Source organism: Corapipo altera, unplaced genomic scaffold, assembly GCF_003945725.1.
Source record: "Corapipo altera isolate COAL_440 unplaced genomic scaffold, ASM394572v1 22b, whole genome shotgun sequence".
In the NCBI taxonomy this organism is placed as follows: Eukaryota; Metazoa; Chordata; class Aves; order Passeriformes; family Pipridae; genus Corapipo; species Corapipo altera.
Window position 1 is genome coordinate 18,624,035 of NW_020884876.1, and position 22,071 is coordinate 18,646,105.

At 39.5% G+C, this 22,071-nt stretch overlaps 2 protein-coding genes across 2 annotated transcripts; one reads left to right on the forward strand and one right to left on the reverse strand.

Annotated features, from left to right (window-relative positions):
* Positions 1-3,108: 3,108 nt before the first annotated feature.
* FGA (fibrinogen alpha chain) lies at positions 3,109-10,195 on the forward strand. The gene is made up of 6 exons (XM_027635499.1): positions 3,109-3,241; positions 5,024-5,152; positions 6,439-6,622; positions 6,912-7,057; positions 7,972-8,977; positions 9,334-10,195. The coding sequence occupies exons 1-6, from the start codon at positions 3,191-3,193 to the stop codon at positions 10,041-10,043; spliced, it is 2,226 nt and encodes a 741-aa protein (XP_027491300.1). The 5' UTR covers positions 3,109-3,190; the 3' UTR covers positions 10,044-10,195.
* Positions 10,196-12,119: 1,924 nt separating this feature from the next.
* FGB (fibrinogen beta chain) lies at positions 12,120-19,384 on the reverse strand. Its single transcript, XM_027635500.1, has 8 exons — positions 19,242-19,384; positions 17,487-17,684; positions 16,053-16,236; positions 15,241-15,468; positions 14,518-14,631; positions 13,875-13,997; positions 13,410-13,695; positions 12,120-12,542 (listed from the first exon to the last, which is right to left on the reverse strand). The coding sequence occupies exons 1-8, from the start codon at positions 19,314-19,316 to the stop codon at positions 12,314-12,316; spliced, it is 1,437 nt and encodes a 478-aa protein (XP_027491301.1). The 5' UTR covers positions 19,317-19,384; the 3' UTR covers positions 12,120-12,313.
* Positions 19,385-22,071: the final 2,687 nt, after the last annotated feature.

Below are 22,071 nucleotides of genomic sequence, written 5' to 3' on the forward strand. Positions count from 1 at the left end.
AAAAATAATGTTCATGTATTATTGATGATCACAAAATCAAGCTCCTACAAATTGGGAAAAGTTAGAACCAAAGTCACATGTCACATCACATCTGAATTATGAGGGATGCTTTAGTTGTTGCATAGGTTGTAATGCATAGAGTGGGCAAGACTGGGTGAGATGCAGTGGTCTCTTACTTACAGCTGATATCCTGCAGAATTAGGTGCTATTTCTGCCCTGATCACCCTGTTCCTGTGGGACCAGAGGAAAGACACTCAGATGCCTCAGAGCTATCTGCTGATAGCTCTGAGGAGGCTCAGAGGTGACCTCATCACTGTCTATAACTACCTGAAGGGAAGTTCTAGCCAGGTGGGGGTTGGTCTCTTCTCTCAGGCACTCAGCAATAGGACAAGGGGGCACGGGCTTAAGCTCCGCCAGGGGAAATTTAAGTTGGATATCAGGAGAAAATTCTTTACAGAGAGAGTAATCAGGCATTGGAATGGGCTGCCCAGAGAGGTGGTGGATTCACCATCCCTGGAGATTTTTAAACGCAGATTGGACGTGGCACTGAGTGCCATGATCTAGTAAATGGACTGGATTTGGACCAAGGGTTGGACTCGATGATCTCGGAGGTCTTTTTCAACCCAATTGATTCTATGATTCTATGATTCTATGATTGTTCCCCCTGACCCACAGTGCAAGCACAGAGATGCAGCTGCCATCAATGGGATCTGTATGGTGTGCTTTGAAGACTCAGACTATCGAAATGGATCCCAAAAATTAATAACTACTTTTTGACTTAACCTCCTCACTTGGTTTCTGCAACTGTGAAAAAGGGAAAGTTGTGGCCAGGGAATCAATGTTTGTAAAGCACCACAGGAAAATTTTTGAAGATTTAAGCAATCTGCAGAGCATCCTCATTCAATGAAAAGACTGTACAGCTCTGGGCAGCTGCTTGCCTGTGGAGCACCGTCCATGCTCAGTGTGAAGAGAAAGGGGTTCAGTGGAAGAAACATCATACGTGATCCTGCAATAAAGCACAGTCCATGAATGTATGCACAAGGAGAACCCATGGAGGTTGCAACTGCAATTCTTGTGTTCCTAAGCAGGAAGGTTCCAAGGTTGTGAACTTTAACCAGACTTTTGTATCTACCATAGAGGCTAAAATAAAGCTTTTCTGAGCTTGAGTGGGAGATTTGCAATGGACCTCAGTGTATTTTTGATGAGGCCCATTTTACTCTGTTCTGTAAAATAATTAATCCTAATCCTGTAAGACTTCCTCCTATTGCGTTCCTTCCCCCCTATTGCGTTCCTTCCCCCCTTTGAGCATTTAATTGTCCTCTGAGTTTTTTATAGTTCTTTCACAGAACTGCTGCAACAGAGAGAACTAAACTGTATAGGACTTGATGGGGAAGCATCATCAATCTTGCCCTTGATGAAGTTAGCAGCTGAGAATTTTGATGTGTTAGAATGTTGATTATCTGCTTTGAGTTCAGGAGCTACCTTATATGCATTTATCAACCAACAATATGGCCATGGCTGGATGACCTTCAAACTGAGCAAAGGTAATATGGGACCTGTTTGGACATTTTTTGTTGAAGTTAGTTTGGCTTTCTTGTTGCTGAATTCAGAAGAGTTTTCGTTGCATGAGATTCAACAGAAGACTCTACAAAACTTGTTGCTGGAAATTGAAATAAACAAACCATCTTGTTTCAGAATACACACAGATAAGATTAAGCCTTAAATATAAGAGAAACCCTTTGTCATGCAAAACTACATCCTGGTGGTGTAGGTGTTGATCAATGTAGTACCATCTTACTGAGCTCTTCTGCTCAGGATATGGCTTGTTTTCAGTGATATTGGTGTAAGTTAGGTTTAAGAGGGTTTTCCTAGACAAGAACAACATGAAGTGCAAGGCCAGAAATGGGAGGAAACAAAGGGTCCACTTCAACTGCAGTGAGTTTCAGGTGGAGAGGACTCAAGCCTCCTGAAGGCAGAAAACAAGAGGAAAAGCAGAGGAAAGGAGGAAAAGACAAAACCTGTGAGGCTGATGGAATGGATCCAAAGCTAAAATCAGCTATTTTGAATTTAGTATGTTTTACAATGTCAGAGTTAAGCTTAAATGTGTTCCTGTAAAGCAGAATGTGATAAGATGTTGTACCCTGTTGATGATGGACAGTTCTGTGTCATGCAGTTTTAAAAAGCCAAGAGAGTTTTGTTTTTTTCAACGGAATACAAACACATTTACTCTAGCAAAGGGTTTTTTGCTCATTCCTGCTCACTGCAGTGCAACTTTTGAGATGGGCAGCATCTCTCAAGTGTCTGACAGCCATGTATGACCCTCCCCAGTAATAGTAAGGCTTGTTATAGAGAAGGCTTGTTATATGGAAGCAAGACATTATCAAAAGTTGCCACACAGACTATATCCATTTTATAACCTATTAGGGAGACATGACTCCTTAGGAAGATTTAATTATGCTTAAGATCTGTTCTGAGACATTTTCAAGTACCACTCTACTGTGCTCTTCATAAATATATATTTTAAACAAATCCTACTTGATAAAAATTATAATACACTATTGGTGTAAGAAACAGCACAATGTTAAACCCATCATGTATTCCACAAATACCACCAAGACCATAAACTGATGTAAGTTGGTCTCTGCACCTCAGGAATTAATTTGGGTTGATGACTACATGGTCACAGATAAACTGTATTAACCTTTCTTAAGAGTAGTACTTGCTCTGGAACATCCAGTGGATTTCACAGCAGTGGAACATAGTCACACAGAAAGGGCAAACCCATTACTTCCTTTTTCAGATGTCACCTCTTTGATTATTCAGCTAAATGCCCATCACACAGAGTGTGTGTCTTCCAGAAAATGAGCATTGCTGGATCCCACTAGGTCCTGCATACATCTTAGTTGAACATCCAGTGACGAGAAACAACTGTAGACAGATTTTTTTCCTGGAACTCATGGTGTTGCCAGCATGTTGGTGTTGTACAAACTTATCTGGAGCAAATAACATCAGAAACTTGTGCAAGAGGCCTTAAGTAATCACTGAAGGGGGAGGGAGGTAGTTGGTGTGTTTTTTCTACAAACAGAGGGGAGCATAATGATTAATCCCAGCTTCACATTCAGGTTTAAATTGCACTAAAAGACTGGTGAAGAGCATCCTTTCAGTCAGAGTTCTTGCTCTTCTCCTGAAGATGATACCTTTGAGGATCCTCTGTGTTTTGCTGGGCCTCAGCATAGCTTGGGTATGAGTTTACTTACTTGACTCTTTTTATATCTTTCTGTTTTGAATAGTAAACATTTATTTAATGTTCACTCATAAATTTAGATAAATTTTGGCTGTCATTTAGCTTGTAAAATTCAATGCACACATATATGCACAAGCTTACTGTTACCACCTCACTGATGGACTTTTATTAGTAGTTTTTGACTATCCAGCTCTCTATGGTTTTGTTTAATTTGGTTTTGCTGAGTCTGCCTGGCTTCAAGAGGAGCAAAACATATACATGAACATGAATTCATAGATTCATGGGTGATGCTGTAAGTCTTAGACATAACTTATTGGATGCTAGTGACTCCAACCATTCAAGAATTTTCATGTCCTCTGGACAGTATTTCAGCAGGATTTTTCACCTACAAATGACACACAGTACCTTTATTATGAAATACACATTTAAAAACAAGGATTCTTGTGGTAGCAATGTCAGCTGAAACTGGAGCTAAATAAGATTCAAATTTTAGATAAGGAAAGACATAAAATTGTTTTTCAACCATGCTAACATAACCTTGCTTTTTTCTCATTGAGGACTCAGTCTATAATCTTATATTAGATTCTTTACATTTCTCTTTGTTACTATTTATTTTTTGAAGGAAGTGCATGTTTTAACAAATAACAGAAATTATAGGAAGAGGAAGCAGCTGGGACAAAACAGAAGCAGCCATGTTGGAGCTGTCAGTGCCCAAAGGGCATTTGTGGTTTTATGTGTTACTTTTAGGAGGCACTTGGGTTGGATCAAGTAATTAATTAATAAAACTAGTGTGAATGTGCTGATTTTAATAAAGACATTCCAGTTCCCCAGGGTGGTTTTGACCCTAGAGGTTAGGATTAGGATTTCCTTCTCAGCCTCAGAATTAATCATTAATAATCATCATAATAATTAATATTTAATATTGTAAAGCTTTAATTATGATGTTTGAAAAGTAAAAAAGGCATGCAGAGGAATCCAGTCAGACCTAATTACATTTCAAGCCCTAAAACAGGGCTTTTTTTAATGAACAAGAATAATTTTACTGTCTTTTACTGATAACACTGTAGGAATCCTTATCATGTTTTGGCTTAGAATTAGTTTGTATATATAACTTTTTCTTCTCAGACTTGAAGAAAACCTCAGTATATTTATTTCTCTTCTTTCCACAAGTACAGTGAAATCCATTCACGACTGACATTATTATTTTAATTATTAGTTTCTTGCTCTTTTGCCAGGCAAAAGAGTGTTATAAGCTTGCAGTTAGTAACTGTGATTAAAATCAGGAACACTAATGGGAAACCTCTTCATATATATCTTTAAGCCAGTTTTGTATAGACTGAAGGTGGTAAAGTGACAATAAGAATTTTAAAGTATTGCAGAAAATAGAAATAGAACATACAAATTTTAAAATATTTGCTTTAACTTACCCAGTTTCAATCTAATTTCAAGTTAATTTTATATTTACACACAGAACGAAATATTTATGTGGAATGATATTAGCATAATATATCCTGAGCATCACTAGCTCTCTACATAGCTGCATTAATTTTAGGAGATATAAGCTTTATTCGGAGAAAACAAACAAAATCATAGCTTACAATAAATGTTGAGAATAAAATCCTTGCACTGTTTGGTGTGATGCTTACTAGATGGCTGTGGTTGCCACGCATCAGCTGTGCCACTAAGTGTTGGAGGACCATCAGCATCATTACGTTTGTGTTCTCTTGACAGCTGTTTAGTTAATCTCAGTTTTGCTTTTCCCCTTTTTTCTCCTGGCAGGCACAAGATGGAGAGAGTACCTTTGAAGAGTTGGGTGCAGGAGTGCGTGGTCCCAGGATTGTGGAGCACATGTCCCAGTCCACCTGCCAGTATGAGAAGAACTGGCCCATCTGTGCTGATGATGACTGGGTGAGCTCTTCGCTCTGGGGTGAAAATGGGGCCTGTCCATAGGGCACTCACAGACCTCAGGAGATCACTGCAATAGGTGCCACACAGCCTTGGGTATTACGTCTGAGGAAGGATAGGTAACACTTCAGTTTGGGGCAGCCTGGAGAGATCTCCTGTGGGAAAGAAAGAAAGAAAGAAGAAAACTGGGAGAAAGAGGGAGAAGCTTGCAGTGGTGCAGAATGAGAAGAGAAAGTAAGTCTGGAAAAGAAAGATTAAATTAAAGAAGTCTAATCCTAGAAAAACAGAAGAAGCATTTCTTTGCAGAATTCTGATATTGCCATTTCTGGACTTGGTAAGAGAAGAGCACTGGAAAGAAAGATGTGAGACAAAGAAAAGAAATAGCGGGAAATCACATACTCTTCACTAGTTACTTTTTAGGAAGTCAGATTACAAGATGCTCAGTAAAAGTTTCATAGTGATTGACTGGAGGAGTATGAGGGGAGACTTTGCAGTCTACAAGTTCCTCGTGAGGGGAAGAGGAGGGGCAGGCACTGATCTCTTCTCTGCGGTGACCAGTGACAGGACCTGAGGGAATGGCCTGTCAAGGCAGTTTAGGTTGGATATTAGAAAAAAGGTTCTTCATCCAGAGTGTGGTTCGGTACTGGAACAGGCTCCTCAGGGAAGTGGTCACAGCACCAAGCCTGATAGAGTTCAAGAAGTGTTTGGATGATGCTCTCAGGCACATGGTGTGATTCTTGGGGATGGTCCTGTGCAGGGCCACGAGTTGGACTCAATGATCCTTGTGGGTCCCTTCCAACTTAGCATATTCTGTGATTCTGTGACTAGATGTCTTCATATATAAACTATTAATTTCTCTCTTTCTTGCCTTTTGCATCTCAGTCCATTTCTATGTTACATTTATTTGATGACATCTTGCCAAAGAGATTAACTCTGTAAGAACGTTCAGGTTTTCTGATGAAAACTTTGCTTAAAAAAGTTGGTCTCTAATATCCTTGCTCAAACTGGACAACAGACTTCTTACAGCAGCCCTTTAGAAAATATGTGTGTGTTTGTATATATATATTTATGAAATAAATATATATGTATATATAATCTCACCCATGAGGAACAGAGGAGAGAGAAAACTGCAAGTTTACTTGTTCCTCACCCCATGCTCTTGTTCCTCACCCCATGCTTATGGCAGGTTTTTGAGGATAAGCTTTACTGATCAGGTTTTTTTTTTATCATTACACAAAATGTTTACTTGTGAGGATTTTAACACAATTATTTCCCTCTTCCAATTTTAGGGTACCAAATGTCCATCAGGCTGCAGAATGCAAGGACTGATTGATGAAATGGACCAGGATTATAGTCGCAGAATAGACAAAATCAAAAGACTGCTTGCAGATAATCAAAACAACTATAAAAAATCCAATCAGATAATTGTGGAAACTGTAAATGTACTAAAACCAAACCTGGACAGTGCTAATCGTGAGTATCTCACACCCAGTTTTATTACCCATTGCCGAATTATTCTTTTTTGTGAATAAGCAATATGTAGTGAAAATATGTGCTGCACTGGACATAATTGTCAAGAACCAGAATAAACATAATAATAGACTCTTAACTGCTAGTTAGTAAAAGTAACACAATTTTTATCTGCTCAGTACTATGAGAAATATGTTCTAAATTATGTGTTTAATTACATATCCTAAAATACGATACACGTTTAGGAAAGAAAATCACGTGCATAGCTGACTGTGAGGCATTTCTGTTTCAGAGGTTGATGAGACTTATGGTCTCGTGTCAGGAGAGCTGAGACGGAGAATTGTGACATTAAAACAGAGAGTTGTCACTCAAGTAAACAGAATTAAAGCTCTGCAGAGCAGCATCCAGGAGCAAGTGGTGGAGATGAAACGCTTAGAGGTAGGTATCTGCTACACAGTTTCCGTTCTTTCCAGGGCTTAGCTACAAAAAGAGGATCTATCCCTTATACTGTTCATGGGGGAGCAGTGCTCTCCCTGGAAGAAAACATGGTGCAACTCTCACAGGATCTGACTGGCTGAGACAAATCCCCAAATGAGTTGCTTTCTGTGCATCTTGGTTTTCTATTTCTGCTCTGTAGGAACCAGTGTGAGCTCCATAGGACTCCTGGTCCCATCTGCTCCTTCTGCTCTCAGTTATCTGCTGATAACTGGTTCTGTATAAGGCATTTCTCTTCCTGTAAGGAGCTGCTGAGCAGTTAGGAGGTGGATGTGCTCTGTCCATCTCCATGCTACCACTGCTGCTCGCAGCCAAGGCTGGCATTAGAACCCATGTTCCTAGATTGCAGCCTGTTCTTCTGGGGATAATGCAAGGAAATGTCCTATTTTTGATCCCTGTATCAGAAATCCAGCGTTTGGATCATTTGAGAAAGCAATGGTAACCCCATAATGGCAGGCCTCACAGCAGGGCCATGACAGGCTCTGGGAGAAGTCCCCTCTCCTCTGACTGGGGCAGAAACCTATTTCTGCCCCAGTCCACAGAGAAAGCATTCCCAGCTCTGCAGCATTCTTTTCAAACCCAGGAAGACACCCCTATACCTCAAGAATAAAGGGAGCAGAGATTGGGAACGTGCTACAGTGGAACTCCATGGAACTCATGTGTGCTGTACTATTGCATGTGTTGTATTTACAATGGAAATAAACCTATGATGATTTCAAAACTGAACTTTGAAAAGTTCAGCTGTAGGTGGGAGGTACAAGGGCAGCTCCCATCTTTCTCCTGTTCAGTAAAGGATACCCTTACTTGAGGAAGTCAGGAAAGCTCCCTAACCAAATTATTTCTCTCTGGTTATGTAGGTGGACATTGATATTAAGATACGAGCTTGTAAAGGAACCTGTGCTAGAAGTTTTGACTACCAGGTGGACAAAGAAAGCTACGACAACATCCAGAAGCAGCTTGCCCAAGCCAACTCCATCAACTTGAACCCAGAGCTTCAAACAACCACCCTGAGCACACTGAAAATGAGGCCACTTAAGGACTCCAATGTTCCTGATCATTTTAAGCATAAGCCTCTGCCAGAAATGCAAGCTCTGAACATAATTAATGACATCAAACAGATGCAAGTGGTATTAGAAAGACCAGAAGCAGAGAGAAACCCTTCCCGAGGAGACAGCCCATATCACAAGTCAGAATCTAGGGGGGATGGACCTCCATATACTAGCAAATTAGTTATTCCTACTAAGAGAGAAACCCTTAGTCTGGAAGACAAAACCTCCTCCGCTGTTCGTAGATGCACCAAAACTACCACCAAAAAAATTGTCAGTGGCCCTGATGGCCCTAGAGAAGAAGTGGTTGAAAAAACAATTTCTTCTGATGGCTCAGACTGCTCCTATTTACATGGAGCAGGAAATGCTGGAGGGGAAGGGAGCACCTACCATTTTAGTGGCGCAGATGGCATGCACAAGCTAGAGATGTTACGCCCTGAGCTAGAGTCATTTTTTACCCCTGATTCTCCATCCACTGCTAGTAAGCACATTACTGGCACAAGCGGTACCAGTCATTCAGAGACTTATGGGGCAAAAGACAAATTTGCAGATTTAGGAGAGGTGGAGGAAGATGACTTTGCAGGACTTCTCCCATCTGGATTCCCATCTGGCAGTGCAAGTCACTCCAAGTCTGTAGTGACCAGCAGTTTCAACAAGGGAGGCTCTACTTTTGAGACCAAATCAGTAAAGACCCGTGGAATATCTGAGCAGCTAGGTGGGGTGGAACATGATCAGAGTGCAGAGGACACCCCAGACTTTCAGGCACGCAGCTTCAGATCACCAGCAGTGAAGCGAAGGACAGCCAACACTGGGAAAGGTAGTTATTGAGGTAGTGGAGCTGAACTCCATCCATAACCAAACTGACTTGTTTTAGATACTATAGTACAACAGTGTGATGATAAAATGTAAGCACTGTGTCTGTTTGTTGCCACCTCGAAACAAAAGGGAAACTATTTCATTAATACTCGGGTATTACATAGACAATTCACAATTTAAGAAGTATGTAAAGTTTTCTTTTCTGAATTCTTTTTAATGTTGCCTGTCACTATACCTAGTGTACTCCACAACATGTTTAACAATTTTCCTCTGAACTATTGGTATTTGGATTCCTCTGAACCTTTTATTAAATTTTGCTGATAACTTCTGTCAAACCAGATCAACTTTTTTTTTTAGACTGTGATGATATCCGCCAGAAACACACTTCTGGTGCCAAAAGTGGCATTTTCAAAATCAAGCCAGCGGGATCCAATAAGGTCTTGTCTGTTTATTGCGACCAAGAGACCACTTTGGGAGGATGGCTATTGATCCAACAGAGAATGGATGGATCAGTGAATTTTAACCGGACCTGGCAAGACTACAAGAGAGGTTTCGGCAGCGTGGATGGCAGAGGGCGAGGAGAGTTTTGGCTGGGCAATGAAAACATGCACTTGCTGACTCAAAATGATACTCTCCTTCGGGTAGAGTTAGAGGACTGGGATGGAAATGCTGTGTATGCAGAGTATATCCTACAGGTAGGGTCTGAAGCAGAAGGGTATGCCCTTACTGTGTCTTCCTATGAGGGGACCGCTGGGGATGCACTGATTGCTGGCTGGCTGGAAGAGGGCACTGAATACACATCACATGCCCAGATGAAGTTCAGCACTTTTGACCTGGACCAGGACCATTGGGAGGAGAATTGTGCGGAGATGTATGGGGGCGGATGGTGGTACAACAGCTGCCAGGCAGCCAACCTCAATGGCATTTACTACCTGGGAGGCCACTATGACCCCAGGTACAATGTTCCTTACGAGATCGAAAATGGCATAGTCTGGCTGCCATTTAAAGCCTCTGACTATTCCCTCAAAACTGTCAGAATGAAAATCAGGCCCATAGAAACCCTGTAGAAAGACAGGCTTTTAATGTGTGTTACAAGTACAAGTTGAAAATTTTATATATATATATATATATATATGCATGATGTACCTTTACTCTGTGAATTTGAAGGCAACTGGGTATATCTGTGGCTTAAAAAATAAACAATGATTAATTATTAACAGAAGAGTTCTTTGATCTTATTTTTAGCTAAAAAACCTTTTCAAGGACATACTGATTTAAAAACCCTTTTAATATGAACTTTTTCTATGTCTTTGACTGTGTCTTTCTCTATGTCTTTGGCATCTCACACCTTGACTTGAGATAAAAATATTTATAATTTGAATTATTTATTTTGTTTAGGAGTGCTAAAGAAGTAAAAGAATTTAAAAATATGTTCATAACAAGATCCCGCCTCCACTAACATGAACTGTGAAAGTCTGACCAAGTTCAACATTCACTATTTTAGGCCATCTCCTCTTATTTCTATTTCAAGGGGGGCACAACAGCAGTGGGAGTCAGTTCTCAGGCAGAACTGAGAGTGGTTTGGGTTCTCACTCTTCCCACAAACACCTAACATGGTGTTTGATAAACAATGCATGCTTTTTGGGACTGACTTTTAAGGATCTCTTAAGCTTTGATTTTATAAATATGTAGACCTTCCATCCCATTGGTGATTTGTAGATAGCTTACCATGCATACTGTAGCTTCAAAATAAGACAGATCCATGGTAACTCATCAAAATACAACTCCCAAAACAGGCTGTTATTTTCTAGCAACCACTAAAAGGTTATGACTCTAGCCAGCACAAGTAAGATGAGGAGCACCTGAATCTTTCTCAGTGCATGTGCCAAGCAAGGGTTTTTATATTGATAAGGGTTTTAAATCAGCTTGCTGACAGTGTGTGGTAAGGATCTTTTAGAAAAAAAGCTGGCTGCATTGAAAAGCAGTTATATTGGTTACACAATTATACAAGAACGTGTTGTATTTACCTTTATATCTTCTGATATAAAATTACACAAGTATTTACACTGTTTAATATTTCTGTGCTTCTATTGAGAAACAAGCATGAAGAAACTTCCTTGTCTCCGATCTCATTGGCATGTTGCGTACCATTTATCGCTATCATCAAATACTGGCAAAGCAGCTCACTTTTAGCCTTTTTTCAGTGCTTCTCAAACACAGCCACTGACTAACCTGTTTGGAAAGTTTGCTGAAGAGCAAAGACCTCTTTACAGTCATGTGTGAAGAACTGTCTTTGCTTTTGGAAAACAGGCTGGTCCTTTAGACGTTGTGTTTTTGTTCCTTAGCCTCAGTGGAAGCCTGCCTGTGGGGATGCAGAACATTTGTGCTCATGTAGTGAGATGCTGCCATTATGTCTCCTTCTTGTCCTCCTGGGCTTCACAGATTAAATAAACACTAGAGGTTTCAGATGGGACCCATCCACCCCTAGTGATCTGGGTCACTTCCTTTGTGGAGGAAAGCAGTCCCCTTTGAGAAATGTTGATCCTGTCTACCACAGCTGGGAAGTCTTATCTTTGTCTGTGCCAGGGTGACCAGACCACTAGTTCTATTGAAATACCCAACCTCCACCTACCCTGTGATTGGAGTCATTAATTACTCTAGTCCCATGAGAGTGATTGTGTGAAAGACATACTGTATTTTATTCTATAATAAAAGGATATGGGGTGGTGGGAGGGATATTAAGAGGCACAGTGTGTGAACCAGGTCCCAGAAAAGGGCATATTTTATCCAGCGTACAGGATATGAGCTGAGAGGTGACCTATTCATTTGTTCAATACTATCTTTTCACTTAATTCCTGCTCAGGTAGTTATTGTTACACAGGTAGTTATTGTTACTTATAAAAGAAAATAACTGTCCCTTATTTAGGGGAATATGTTTCCTTCTCCCCAGATTATGCATAAATAATTAGGAACCATGTGAAAAATATTTTAGTTTTAAGACTTTAATTTTTAGAAAACATTTTAAAATAATGCTTTCCCTCTTTAAAAGACCTTTGTAAAAGAGCGAAACAAGTTGGGTTTGGGGTTTTCAGTGTTATTCTGTATTAGTTAATTCTGTCTTGTGAACAAATGAAAAATGGAAAACACTTGTAAGTTATCTTTATCAGTCAGTTTTTGATTTACATTTGACATAGCTTTTCACTTTAGGTCACAGTATGCTTGTATAGACATATTTATTTTTCATGTGTAAAGACAAGCCTGAATATCATGCTCAAAAGATAACCACGTACAAATGCTAAAAAAAAAAAAACCCTGATTCTGCACACTTTGATAATGGTTATTGTGGAAAGTATGGCCGGATTTTCATGCTCATCTTCTTCATGGAATACCACGACCCTTTCCAGTTCATCCATACAACACCATCATCTGTACCATGTTTTGCCATATCCCAGCTGTAGGTCCCTCCCCAGTAGTATCTGCCATTGGGGTTGGCTGAGTGGCAGCGGTTGTACCACCATCCACCACCATCTTCTTTGGAGCACTGTTTTCTGGGGTCTGCATTTAACCTGATGAGGGGGAAAAATGTGTTGAGAGTAACAGATATCATATAAGCAAACAGATCAACAGAGTACATATACCTGCCCATATACTGAAATTTTCAAACCATAATAAACATTTAAACTCCTCTCTGAACTTTCTGTAAAAGCTTGACCATCTCAAATGTGTGTTCGACAGTGCACTTGGAAGGTGAAGCAGCTAAGAAAAAATAGTCAAATTCTAGCTGCATCTCCTTGGGAATGTCATTTTAGTTTATTGATTGATAACTACAATTACTTGCAGTTCATAATGATAATTACAATATCAATGAAATTTAAAGATAGAAAACAATGAGAAATGTATGTCTAATCTAAACAATTCCTTTATTCATGACTATGTAATCAGGTATTAAGCAGAGTTTAGAGATACGGTGCTCAATTATGTACTTTACAACCAAGCTCCTGTCTTCTGAGTAGGCAGAACTTTGTCTCTTAAATGGACAATTAATGTCTCTTAAATGTCTCTTTCTTCAGGAACCATTATACGTTACTGGAGAGAGCACCAATATTCCTACTTAGCAAGACAGTGTCCTCAGCACTGCTGCCATCAGTCTCTGACAATGATTTGCTGATTTGTCTACGGTGAGTAATTCATGGAATCAATAAAATTCAGCATGCTTGCTTCTTACTTGGCTGTGGAATGTCACTAACCTAATACACAGTTTTACCTGTCCTTGGCTGCACCAAGAGAATTGCACGGACATTTGGCTGCTGGCTTGCAGGGATAAAACATATTTTGAGATATTATGACAACTAACATAAAATTAGAGAAATATTCAATATTCAGCTCTATTTTAAGCTCTATTTTTATTTTAAATGTTTAGTGTGAGTACATACCATCCATCATTGTCTCTGTCATAAGTACTGAAGAACATGCCATTGTGAATTGTCATTGTCCTGTTTTCTCCATGCACTTGTGAAGCTCCTTCCATTAGCGCATTGCCTGCATTGCCTTTGTAGTTACTAACTGAAAGCTGATACTTGTTTCCTTCATTCTGTATGGTGAAACCTCCATAATGAGCTGATACCTTATCACCATTCCAGTCCTCCATTTCAATTAAAACTTCAGTGGGTCCTATTTTGGTAAGCTGGCTGATCTTGTCATTTCCGAGCCAATATTCACCTGAGAAGCAACAAGTGAGAGCTCTGTGAAATAGACTTCCCAATATACTTCAAGGCAACTTTATTAATAGGTCTGCTGAAGTGGATTAGTTAATTTCAAGAAAGTCAAAGAGCTTCAAAAAATAGGATAAAACAGTTTCAGTAAGAAGAGCTCTTTGAGTTTCATGCTGTGTGTTTTACCTGGTGTATCACAGTAGTTCTTCCCTCCACTCTTTGCAAGATTTCCAAATCCTTTTTTATATTGATCCCATCTTCTCCCAAAATTAACACTGCCATCCTGGCGGTTCTGAATCAAAGTCCAGCCTGCAGGAGCAACAGCATTTACATTAAATTGCCAGTACAAAAGGAGCATCAGCCATTAAGATACAGACCTTCTAACTTCATATCAGGACAAGAAGAGCGTATGGCTTCCTTGCAGCAGGTCATTCACTGCTTATGAGCTCAGCTTTGCCATTTTTGCTCACACTTAAGTAGTACCTTGCTTCATAAGGAAAGGTGAGAAAAAGTAGAACTCGAAGGAATGCCCTGGTCTTTTGTCTAGCGCAAAGTAGCGAGGTAAGAAATGAACCAGGCTCTCCTTGTCTGCCCACCTTGTCCATTCTGGCCATACTAAGATACCTACACTATCTATTTCCAGTTTCCTTATAGAAGTATCTTACTGTGCATCAGCAGATGACCAACAAGACTTTCCTGAATGAGTCAGATTTAATTCTCAAGTAATTACAAAAGGTATCACTTGTTTGTATGAAATGCAAATTACTAACTGTCTTTTGTATCATTCATATTAATTATTATTTTAACAACATAATTATTTCACACTAACCTCCATTATCTGTTTCCATGTCACAGTATACTCTGTATGGTGTGATGAAAGGATCTGGCTGGATGAGGTACATTTCAGATGTCTCGCCTCCCTTTCTGATTATATCCTCACATTCTGCAAGAACAAACCGGAGACTGTTACTGGAAGAGCTGTGCACTTCTCCAACCCTCTTCTTATCCTTTGGTTTGCTGATTATAAGGGAAAAATTTTAAATATATATATTTTTCTATTTTCATATTGATTTCTGTGATACGTCAAGTAAAAGAATCAGGGAAGAAAGAACAATGCACCCCCATTGTTCAGCTTTTCCAAATAGGAATTTCTAGGACTTCAAACAGAGTGATGGAAGACTATATACTTTACAATGAATTTTTGAAGTAGACAAGCTTGTGAAATAAGAATCAGCCTTTCTGGACTAAAAAAAATCAAAAGTACAACTATGAGAGTCACAAATGTATCACGTCCACCTTACAAAGACCCTGAATCACATATTTCTTTAAAATGCTACTGGCCACTTGTGAAGACTGATATGGGGTAAGAGGATTTTTGGTCTGACCAATATAGGCTTCCATAAAAGTTTTCTTTTTCATCTAGGATCATTTTCCATCTTTCCTGCTCTCCTAATCAATTGCACAGGCTTCACAAACCAATTGACTGATACCTCTATCAGTTTTCACAGTGATATAAATGGGAGAAAAGATATCATAATAGTCAAATGAGTACCTTTGCCTGAAACCACTGGAATATTACAGGAAACAACACATGGGGAACGGCAGTAGTCCACCTGGGTTGCAATGGCATTTTCCAGTTTTTGGATCTTTTTGTGTAAAGAATCCACAACTGCACGAAGGACCCTGAGGCTAGATGGGATGTTATTATCCAGATTATCCTTTATATAATTATAATGCAATTCCACTTCTGTGTTGTACTGAGAAAGTAAATCCTCATTGTCTAGGAAAGCAAAGAGACAAAAAGCAAATTAGTTCTCAACATATTTTCCAGTTAGGAAATGAAGAGCAATCTGTAAGTACAATTTGAGATGCCACTTCTTTCCTTAGTAGGGAGGAAGGATAGGTATTTCTTTTGCTTAATCTTCTACAGTGTGCAAAAACTATGCAGGTATTCTCAGGAAAGTGGTACATGTATACTGTTTTTCCTTTGCTAGCTAATAGATTTATCAGTGGTGCTATCTTCTGCCAAAGAGCTATAATTCACTTCTTTCTGGGCAACCACGGTGCCAAGCCAGAGGCTGGTCATAAATGGATTGGATGGACATAGGAAAGCAGGTAAGGGAGTACACATGACCCTTACATTTAGGGGCCTTATATGAATCTTGCTTTAGTATGAGATCCATTTCTTTGCCTCTCTCAAAGGTTTTTTTAAGATTTAAGAGGACTTGGTCATGGAAACCTGCTTTGCAGGTATTCCATCGTGGTTTTAAATTTTTTTTTAAGAAGTCCTACTAACAAGTAACTGTAGGAATTCCAATAAAACTCCAATACCATTTACACTAGTAATTAATAGAAATAGCATACCTTTTCTTTGTTTTTGCCTCTTTACCAGTTTATCTTCTAGAACAGTCACATATTCGAAGAAAGTTGAAGAGCTGTCAGACAGTTTGCTCACTTTATCTTTTAGATCACGAACAACTGGTTTCACATTCTTTTCCTGTTTTAGCAGTGTAGTTCGCAGCTCACATCCAGTGGGACACAGCACTCCCTTAAAAGAAGCAAAAAGGACTGTGAATAGAAGTCAAGATAAAAAAGTTCTAATCCCATCAGTGAACAACCACACCTTTGAATGCACTGACAAGTTTGTAATGTGAGACCAGATATTTAAGTGTCTAGATAAGGAATCGAGATATTCAACTTGCACAAAGAAGCTGCACTCTGAAGGTTGGGAAGGAGTCTGGAGTCCCTCAGGAGCACACTTTTTTGAAGGTTTTGAGAAAAGCCCTCTCTCTTCACACTTTTTTGGTCCCCTGTCTGTTTTTCCCTTTTCTGCACTGTTAAACGTTCACTGTGTTAAGCCACCTGAATTATGACTAAAGCCTGTCAGGAATTACCTGGTGCCTGTGCATGTTTATGTCTACCCCTTTCCTCTCTAACTGGCCTCAGAGAATCAACCACATTCTCTACACATTGTTGTATGTATATCTCATTAAATGACCATATGATCCATTAACAAATTTTCACCTCAAGAAGCTGAGCACCATTGCTTCTACAGTAGGTGCTGCACCATCAAGGACAGCAATGTTTTAAAAAGAGATGGGAAATTCTGACATCCTGTGAGAACCAAAATACTCAGGCAGCATGGGACTCTACCACCACCTTGTATTCATTAAGCTTTAGCAGACTTCATTTGTTGGCAACCTCCACACTCAAATTTGCTCTCAGACAGTAGGATGTCTCTGAGCACTGTCACAGCTTGCATTTTCCAGCAGGGAGCACAGGAGGGACCGTGGGATAGACTACTGCAAGGCAGCAAGGTGTGTACTAGTTCTCAGAATGCTTGTATGCTCTTCTGTAAGAGCTGGGGCAGTGACTGATGGTAGACTATAATTACATTTTGAAACTAATTTTAAGAAAGACAAGGGAAATTGATTTTTATTGGTCCCTAGGATTCCTTAAGATTATCTGAAATTGAAGCCAGCACTTCTGCAGAGGGGTTTCTGTCCTTAGTAGTTACCTATGCAAAGCCACATGGAAGGGACAGGCTAACCCACAGATACTTCCTTTCCTCATTTACGGTTCAACTCTCATCTTCCCATCTTCAGTGTAGGTGGACTCTGTGACTAATCCCATGGACTCTGTGACATTACTTTTCTGAATGCAGTCCTAGCAAACGCAAGCAAAATGGAGAAAAGCTGGACTGCTTTAAATGAACAACTGCCAGAGAAAACTCTGTGTTGGGTGTACTGGAAGAAAAGAACAGTATGTCACCAGCAGTCTCAACAGGCAGACACCTACCATCTCCTCCAGAGGATGCTTGCAGCCACCAGCATCAGGATAGATGATACGTTCTTTCTTTTCCCCCTTCTTCCCCGGTTTTGGGGGCCGGCGCCGGTATCCAGGCCCACTGATGGGAGGTGCCACAGGTCGGAGCGTGGGGGCCATTTCCCGCCTTTTGTCCACAGGTCGGTGGCCCCGAATGTCAGGGGTGTCATCCTGCAGAGCCAGGAAGAGAGAAAACTCTCTGAATCTGGGATTGCTATTTTAAAATGGGATGCACAGGGTGGAGGCATCTGTTCAGCACTCTTTAGTATTTTAAACAGCAAAGAAAGCCATGGAGTGGAATGAAAAAAGCCATAACAGAAATATTATAATGATATTATGTAAAAGTCATTGCTATGCCTGCCCTTGTAAGACTAGTCACACTCCCTCTACCTAAATACAGATAAACTAAAAAGTCTTCAAACCTAAGTAAAGCAATATTTCAATAGTCAATTTTAACCAAGGAATAAATTTTCTATAGTTCAGAGACACTGAGCACCATGAAACTTGAAGCAGTAGGATACAAAAAAAAAAAAAAAAAAGTAATTAGAAATCCTTGAGGCTAGGAAGCATATTCCGCAGCACATTATCAGTGTCACAGTTTTTTATTGGGCTACAGGAATATTTGTAAGGGTTCAGAAAATCAGGCCACAGTCAAATACATCATCAGGTCTCAGGCCACATGCCAGCTGTTAACTGATGAAATTAGGAAAATGATTCGATAATATCCCTCAGAGTAGGTTTTCACAGCTCCCTCTGATGCATACCTTCCCCATATCTGACAGAAATGGGAACATCTAAAAGGTTGAGCAGGGAAAACAGGCCTGGTCCCTAAGCACTCGTTCAAGCTAAACCATTTGAATTAAGAGTTGTTTGAACCACTGAATCAAAACCTATGGCCATTTCCAATCCCACTCAAATTTAGCTGCAAATGACAAACATTTGCAAGGATCCAGGATTAGAGGCTTCAAGTGGTTTCAAAATAGGCAGCATACAAAACACAGAATTGCTGAAAATGATTTAACACATTAGTGTTATCAGTAGTCAATATACAAACACAAATGCTGAGACTATATAACAGAAAATCTGACTGCCCTGACCACTTTAATTTTGCAGGGATTTTTGAACTATAAAAAAAATGTACCAAGACTCTAAATTGTGTTTCCCATTAAAATCTTTTACTGAAACAAAAATAAATATGTTAAGCCAAGTTAAATATGTTTAGACTTATTGCTCTTTTGTTTAGCAATTGTTACCACTCTGTTTCCAATGTAAAGCTATATAAACTGGCAGTTTATTTGGTTTTGCTTTTTTTCAATGTCTGCTGGATCACTGTCTTTGAGGCATGACATGATCAATTACACATCTGTACTTCTTTGTACCTAAGACTAATTGTTTGTAACATCATATGTCAACACTACTAAATTAATATCCTTAAATAAATTTGGATACTACAACTAATATGAAATAAATAATCTTACCATCAAACATCCTTCATCCTCTAGAGAAAAAGAAATAGGAAGAAAATATCTCCAAACTCAGAAAATAACTATTGTGCAGTTACATATATAAAGGTTATTTTTTGAACACTTCAAGCGGAACAGAACATGCGCTGATCATCTTTTCCCACAGCTTCTAACTTAGCTAACTCACATGAGCTGAGTAAGTCATGCATGCAATTAAATTAAATTAAATTAATTATTAATTATTAATCAATATCAGTATTACAACCTCGTCGTCATAGTCAATAGAGCCCTGGGATTTAACGGAGGAAACACAGAGCAGGAACAGCAGGAGCAGTCTCATGGTGCTGGCTTGCTTGAGCAGCTCAGGGACCTTCTCTCAGCAGCAGCTCTGACAGGGAGAGGTTCCCTCTGTTCCTATATATATTGGAGGCAACACTAATTTCCTGCTTTGTGGGGATAAGACCAACCCTTCTGAGCAATCACTGTTTCTCTGTTAATATTCAACCTTTCTCTTCCTGTGCCTGGATACATGCTGTTGAGCAATTTTTCTGGATGACCCTTATCTATATGTCCCGGAGACCTCTGTTGATGCTGGCATCAAATACATGTTCAAATTCTTAAAAGTACCTCCTGCTCAGATTACACAAGGTTACCATTTTCTCAAAAATCATGAGTCTTTTAAAATAGCTGAAAAAGTGGACCAAAAAAAAATCATCACATGTCACACTATGATGTTTCCTTTTCTTCTCTCATGTGAATGTTTCAGAGATACACTAAATTTCAAGTAAACTCACATCATACAGATTGCTACATTTTTCTAAATAGTTCTGATGGTGCCTATCTGAAGGTATGCAAATCTTTGGGTCTTTCTGCATGCAAGTAAAAAAAAAAGTATATTATATTCATTACATTAATAGTTTTTTAATGAAAACAATTATTTGATCTATTAAAGATCAGATGAATACTGTAAGCATAAACCAACATTATTCAGTTACTTTTGCCTTATAGTATTGTAAATGAACTAAAATAATTATATTTTACATATTAGTTTGTCGGTTTCCTTTTTTAATACAAAAACTATATATGTCAAATATTATTTAAATATTTTAAATAATCTTTTAAGAGAATACAGCATGAAGTTACTCAAAATCATAGTGGAACACTCAAACATCCTTTCCGATGTTTTATAAGAGGTTTCATATCACTGCTTATGTTAGCAGAGTTTTAACATTTCAGTGTTTTTATCCTGTGATTTTCTGGTGCATTATAAATTATTATAGTGTACTGAATTAAATAAAATGTGCCAACTGAGAGCCAGCACACTTCTTTGAAGTCATTCACATCAATAACTAAACACACAAAGGAACGCGAACTGTGGTCTGAACTTCCATTTCAAAGACTTACTTGATGGAGTGGAAGATTTTACGGAAAGCAAAAATAAGAACAGATAAAATTGATTGGTTTAAGCCCTTTTCCTGTATTTCTGCTGTTGTCAGAATTCTAGTAAATTGCAGAGGTTCAACCTGACTGGTTTAATCATTAAACAGTTTGGATCAAAATCAGCCATGGCTCAAGGAGCAATAACTCCACTGAATTTGATCTCTTGCATGAGGACATGACCAACACTATTAGATTTAGAAGAACACAAACTTCTCCCTATGGGCACTAAAAAGATCTGTCTAAGGCCAAAGCTGACATCACTGACATGTTATTTCCCCTTATGGATGCTAGCCAAGATATTATCATTGATTCTAGGCATCTCCCAACCTTAAATGCAGTTTTCCCTCCATGTACCTCTGAGGGAAGTTCAGTAACCCTCATCTTACATGTAAAGAAGGGACGTAGTCATTTTGAACCTTTGCCCAGGGCTTTAGTACAGCAGAACTAAAACAAGGTCTCACTAGTCCTGAGCTAGAAACTTAAATTATCCTGGATCAGTTCACACAGATCTTAATTAAATACATTGTATTTGTCCCAAATTCATTTTGAAACCATCAACATGTTCTTAAGTAACTTGTGGTGTCCTCCCACAGGCATTAAGCCCTCTTTGGCTTCCAATGAAGAAGCGTGGCTGTGTCTGCATAGAGGATGTCAGAGAGTGGATGACAGGGGAATCCCCAAGCCATCTCCAGAGTCCCAGCATGGGAAACCCCTAGGCTTATTCTGCCTTCAGATGGGATTTCCCCTTTGAAACACAGCCTTTGACCCTCCCAGTTCCAGTACTTTTCATCGGCTTCCCAAAGAGAGTTGAGTGGTTGTGTCTCCCCAAGGATTCACCATGGACAGCATGTGTATGTCATACCACAGCAGGTTTGCAGCTACATGCCAAATGACCAGATGCCCCAGGGCAGGGGCCTTGTCTGCACTGCAAATGTTTTGCTTGGAGACTTTTATCAGCAAAAACAGCCCAAATTTGGAATGGCATACAGAAGATTCTATGCGGGCAAACATACGTATATATAGAGAGAAGCATTTTGGCAGCAGAAGGTAACCTGTGTCAGCATCTTGGTTATGAGACGTGATTTTTCTCTCATGCTTACAGCCATTACAGTCAGGCTGACACATTCTAAGGATTGAATGAAGCCTTATGAAGAACCAAAACTATGACTTAGATTTCTTCTAAAAATGATATCAGAGGCCTTATCTTCAAAACAGAACAACCTTTTTCCCTTCATGCTCCCTCCTCCAATTCATGTGGTTAATGAGAAAGAGTTCCCACAGTTAACGTGGTAGTGATACCACAACACACCTGACAGAAACTGCAATAATACCTCATGGACCTGATGGTGTTCCAGGACACCCCTTTGTACAGTATCTTCTTACTAAAAAGGCACTTACTGGCAGAGGCGTGTGTGTGTTTTGAGGAATGACTGTTTGCTTGCTGCCCTCTGTGTTTGCTGTGCCAAGCTGTCTGCCAGTCAGGCAACTCTTTACACAAACCTCCTGTCCTCAGGAGAGTCGTGGTCACCGGATCATGGCTCAATGTACCCCCGAGGTGGTCTTGGGAAACAGAACCTTTTCGGCTGATGGTGTTTACTAATTTTAATTTAAAAATAGCTGTTGATTTAGAAATGTCCTTTTAAACAACTAGTGTT

What these genes read in the sequence shown, in the direction of transcription:
- FGA (XM_027635499.1), top strand. Translation starts at nt 3,191, where the DNA reads ATGATACCTTTGAGGATCCTCTGTGTTTTGCTGGGCCTCAGCATAGCT. An exon ending in TGGGCCTCAGCATAGCTTGG is followed by an intron (nt 3,242 to 5,023) that starts GTATGAGTTTAC and finishes TTCTCCTGGCAG; the next exon opens with GCACAAGATGGAGAGAGTAC. An exon ending in GACAGCCAACACTGGGAAAG is followed by an intron (nt 8,978 to 9,333) that starts GTAGTTATTGAG and finishes TTTTTTTTTTAG; the next exon opens with ACTGTGATGATATCCGCCAG.
- FGB (XM_027635500.1), bottom strand. Translation starts at nt 19,316, where the DNA reads ATGAGACTGCTCCTGCTGTTCCTGCTCTGTGTTTCCTCCGTTAAATCC. An exon ending in CATGGAAACAGATAATGGAG is followed by an intron (nt 13,998 to 14,517) that starts GTTAGTGTGAAA and finishes TTGCTCCTGCAG; the next exon opens with GCTGGACTTTGATTCAGAAC. An exon ending in GACAGAGACAATGATGGATG is followed by an intron (nt 12,543 to 13,409) that starts GTATGTACTCAC and finishes CCCCCTCATCAG; the next exon opens with GTTAAATGCAGACCCCAGAA.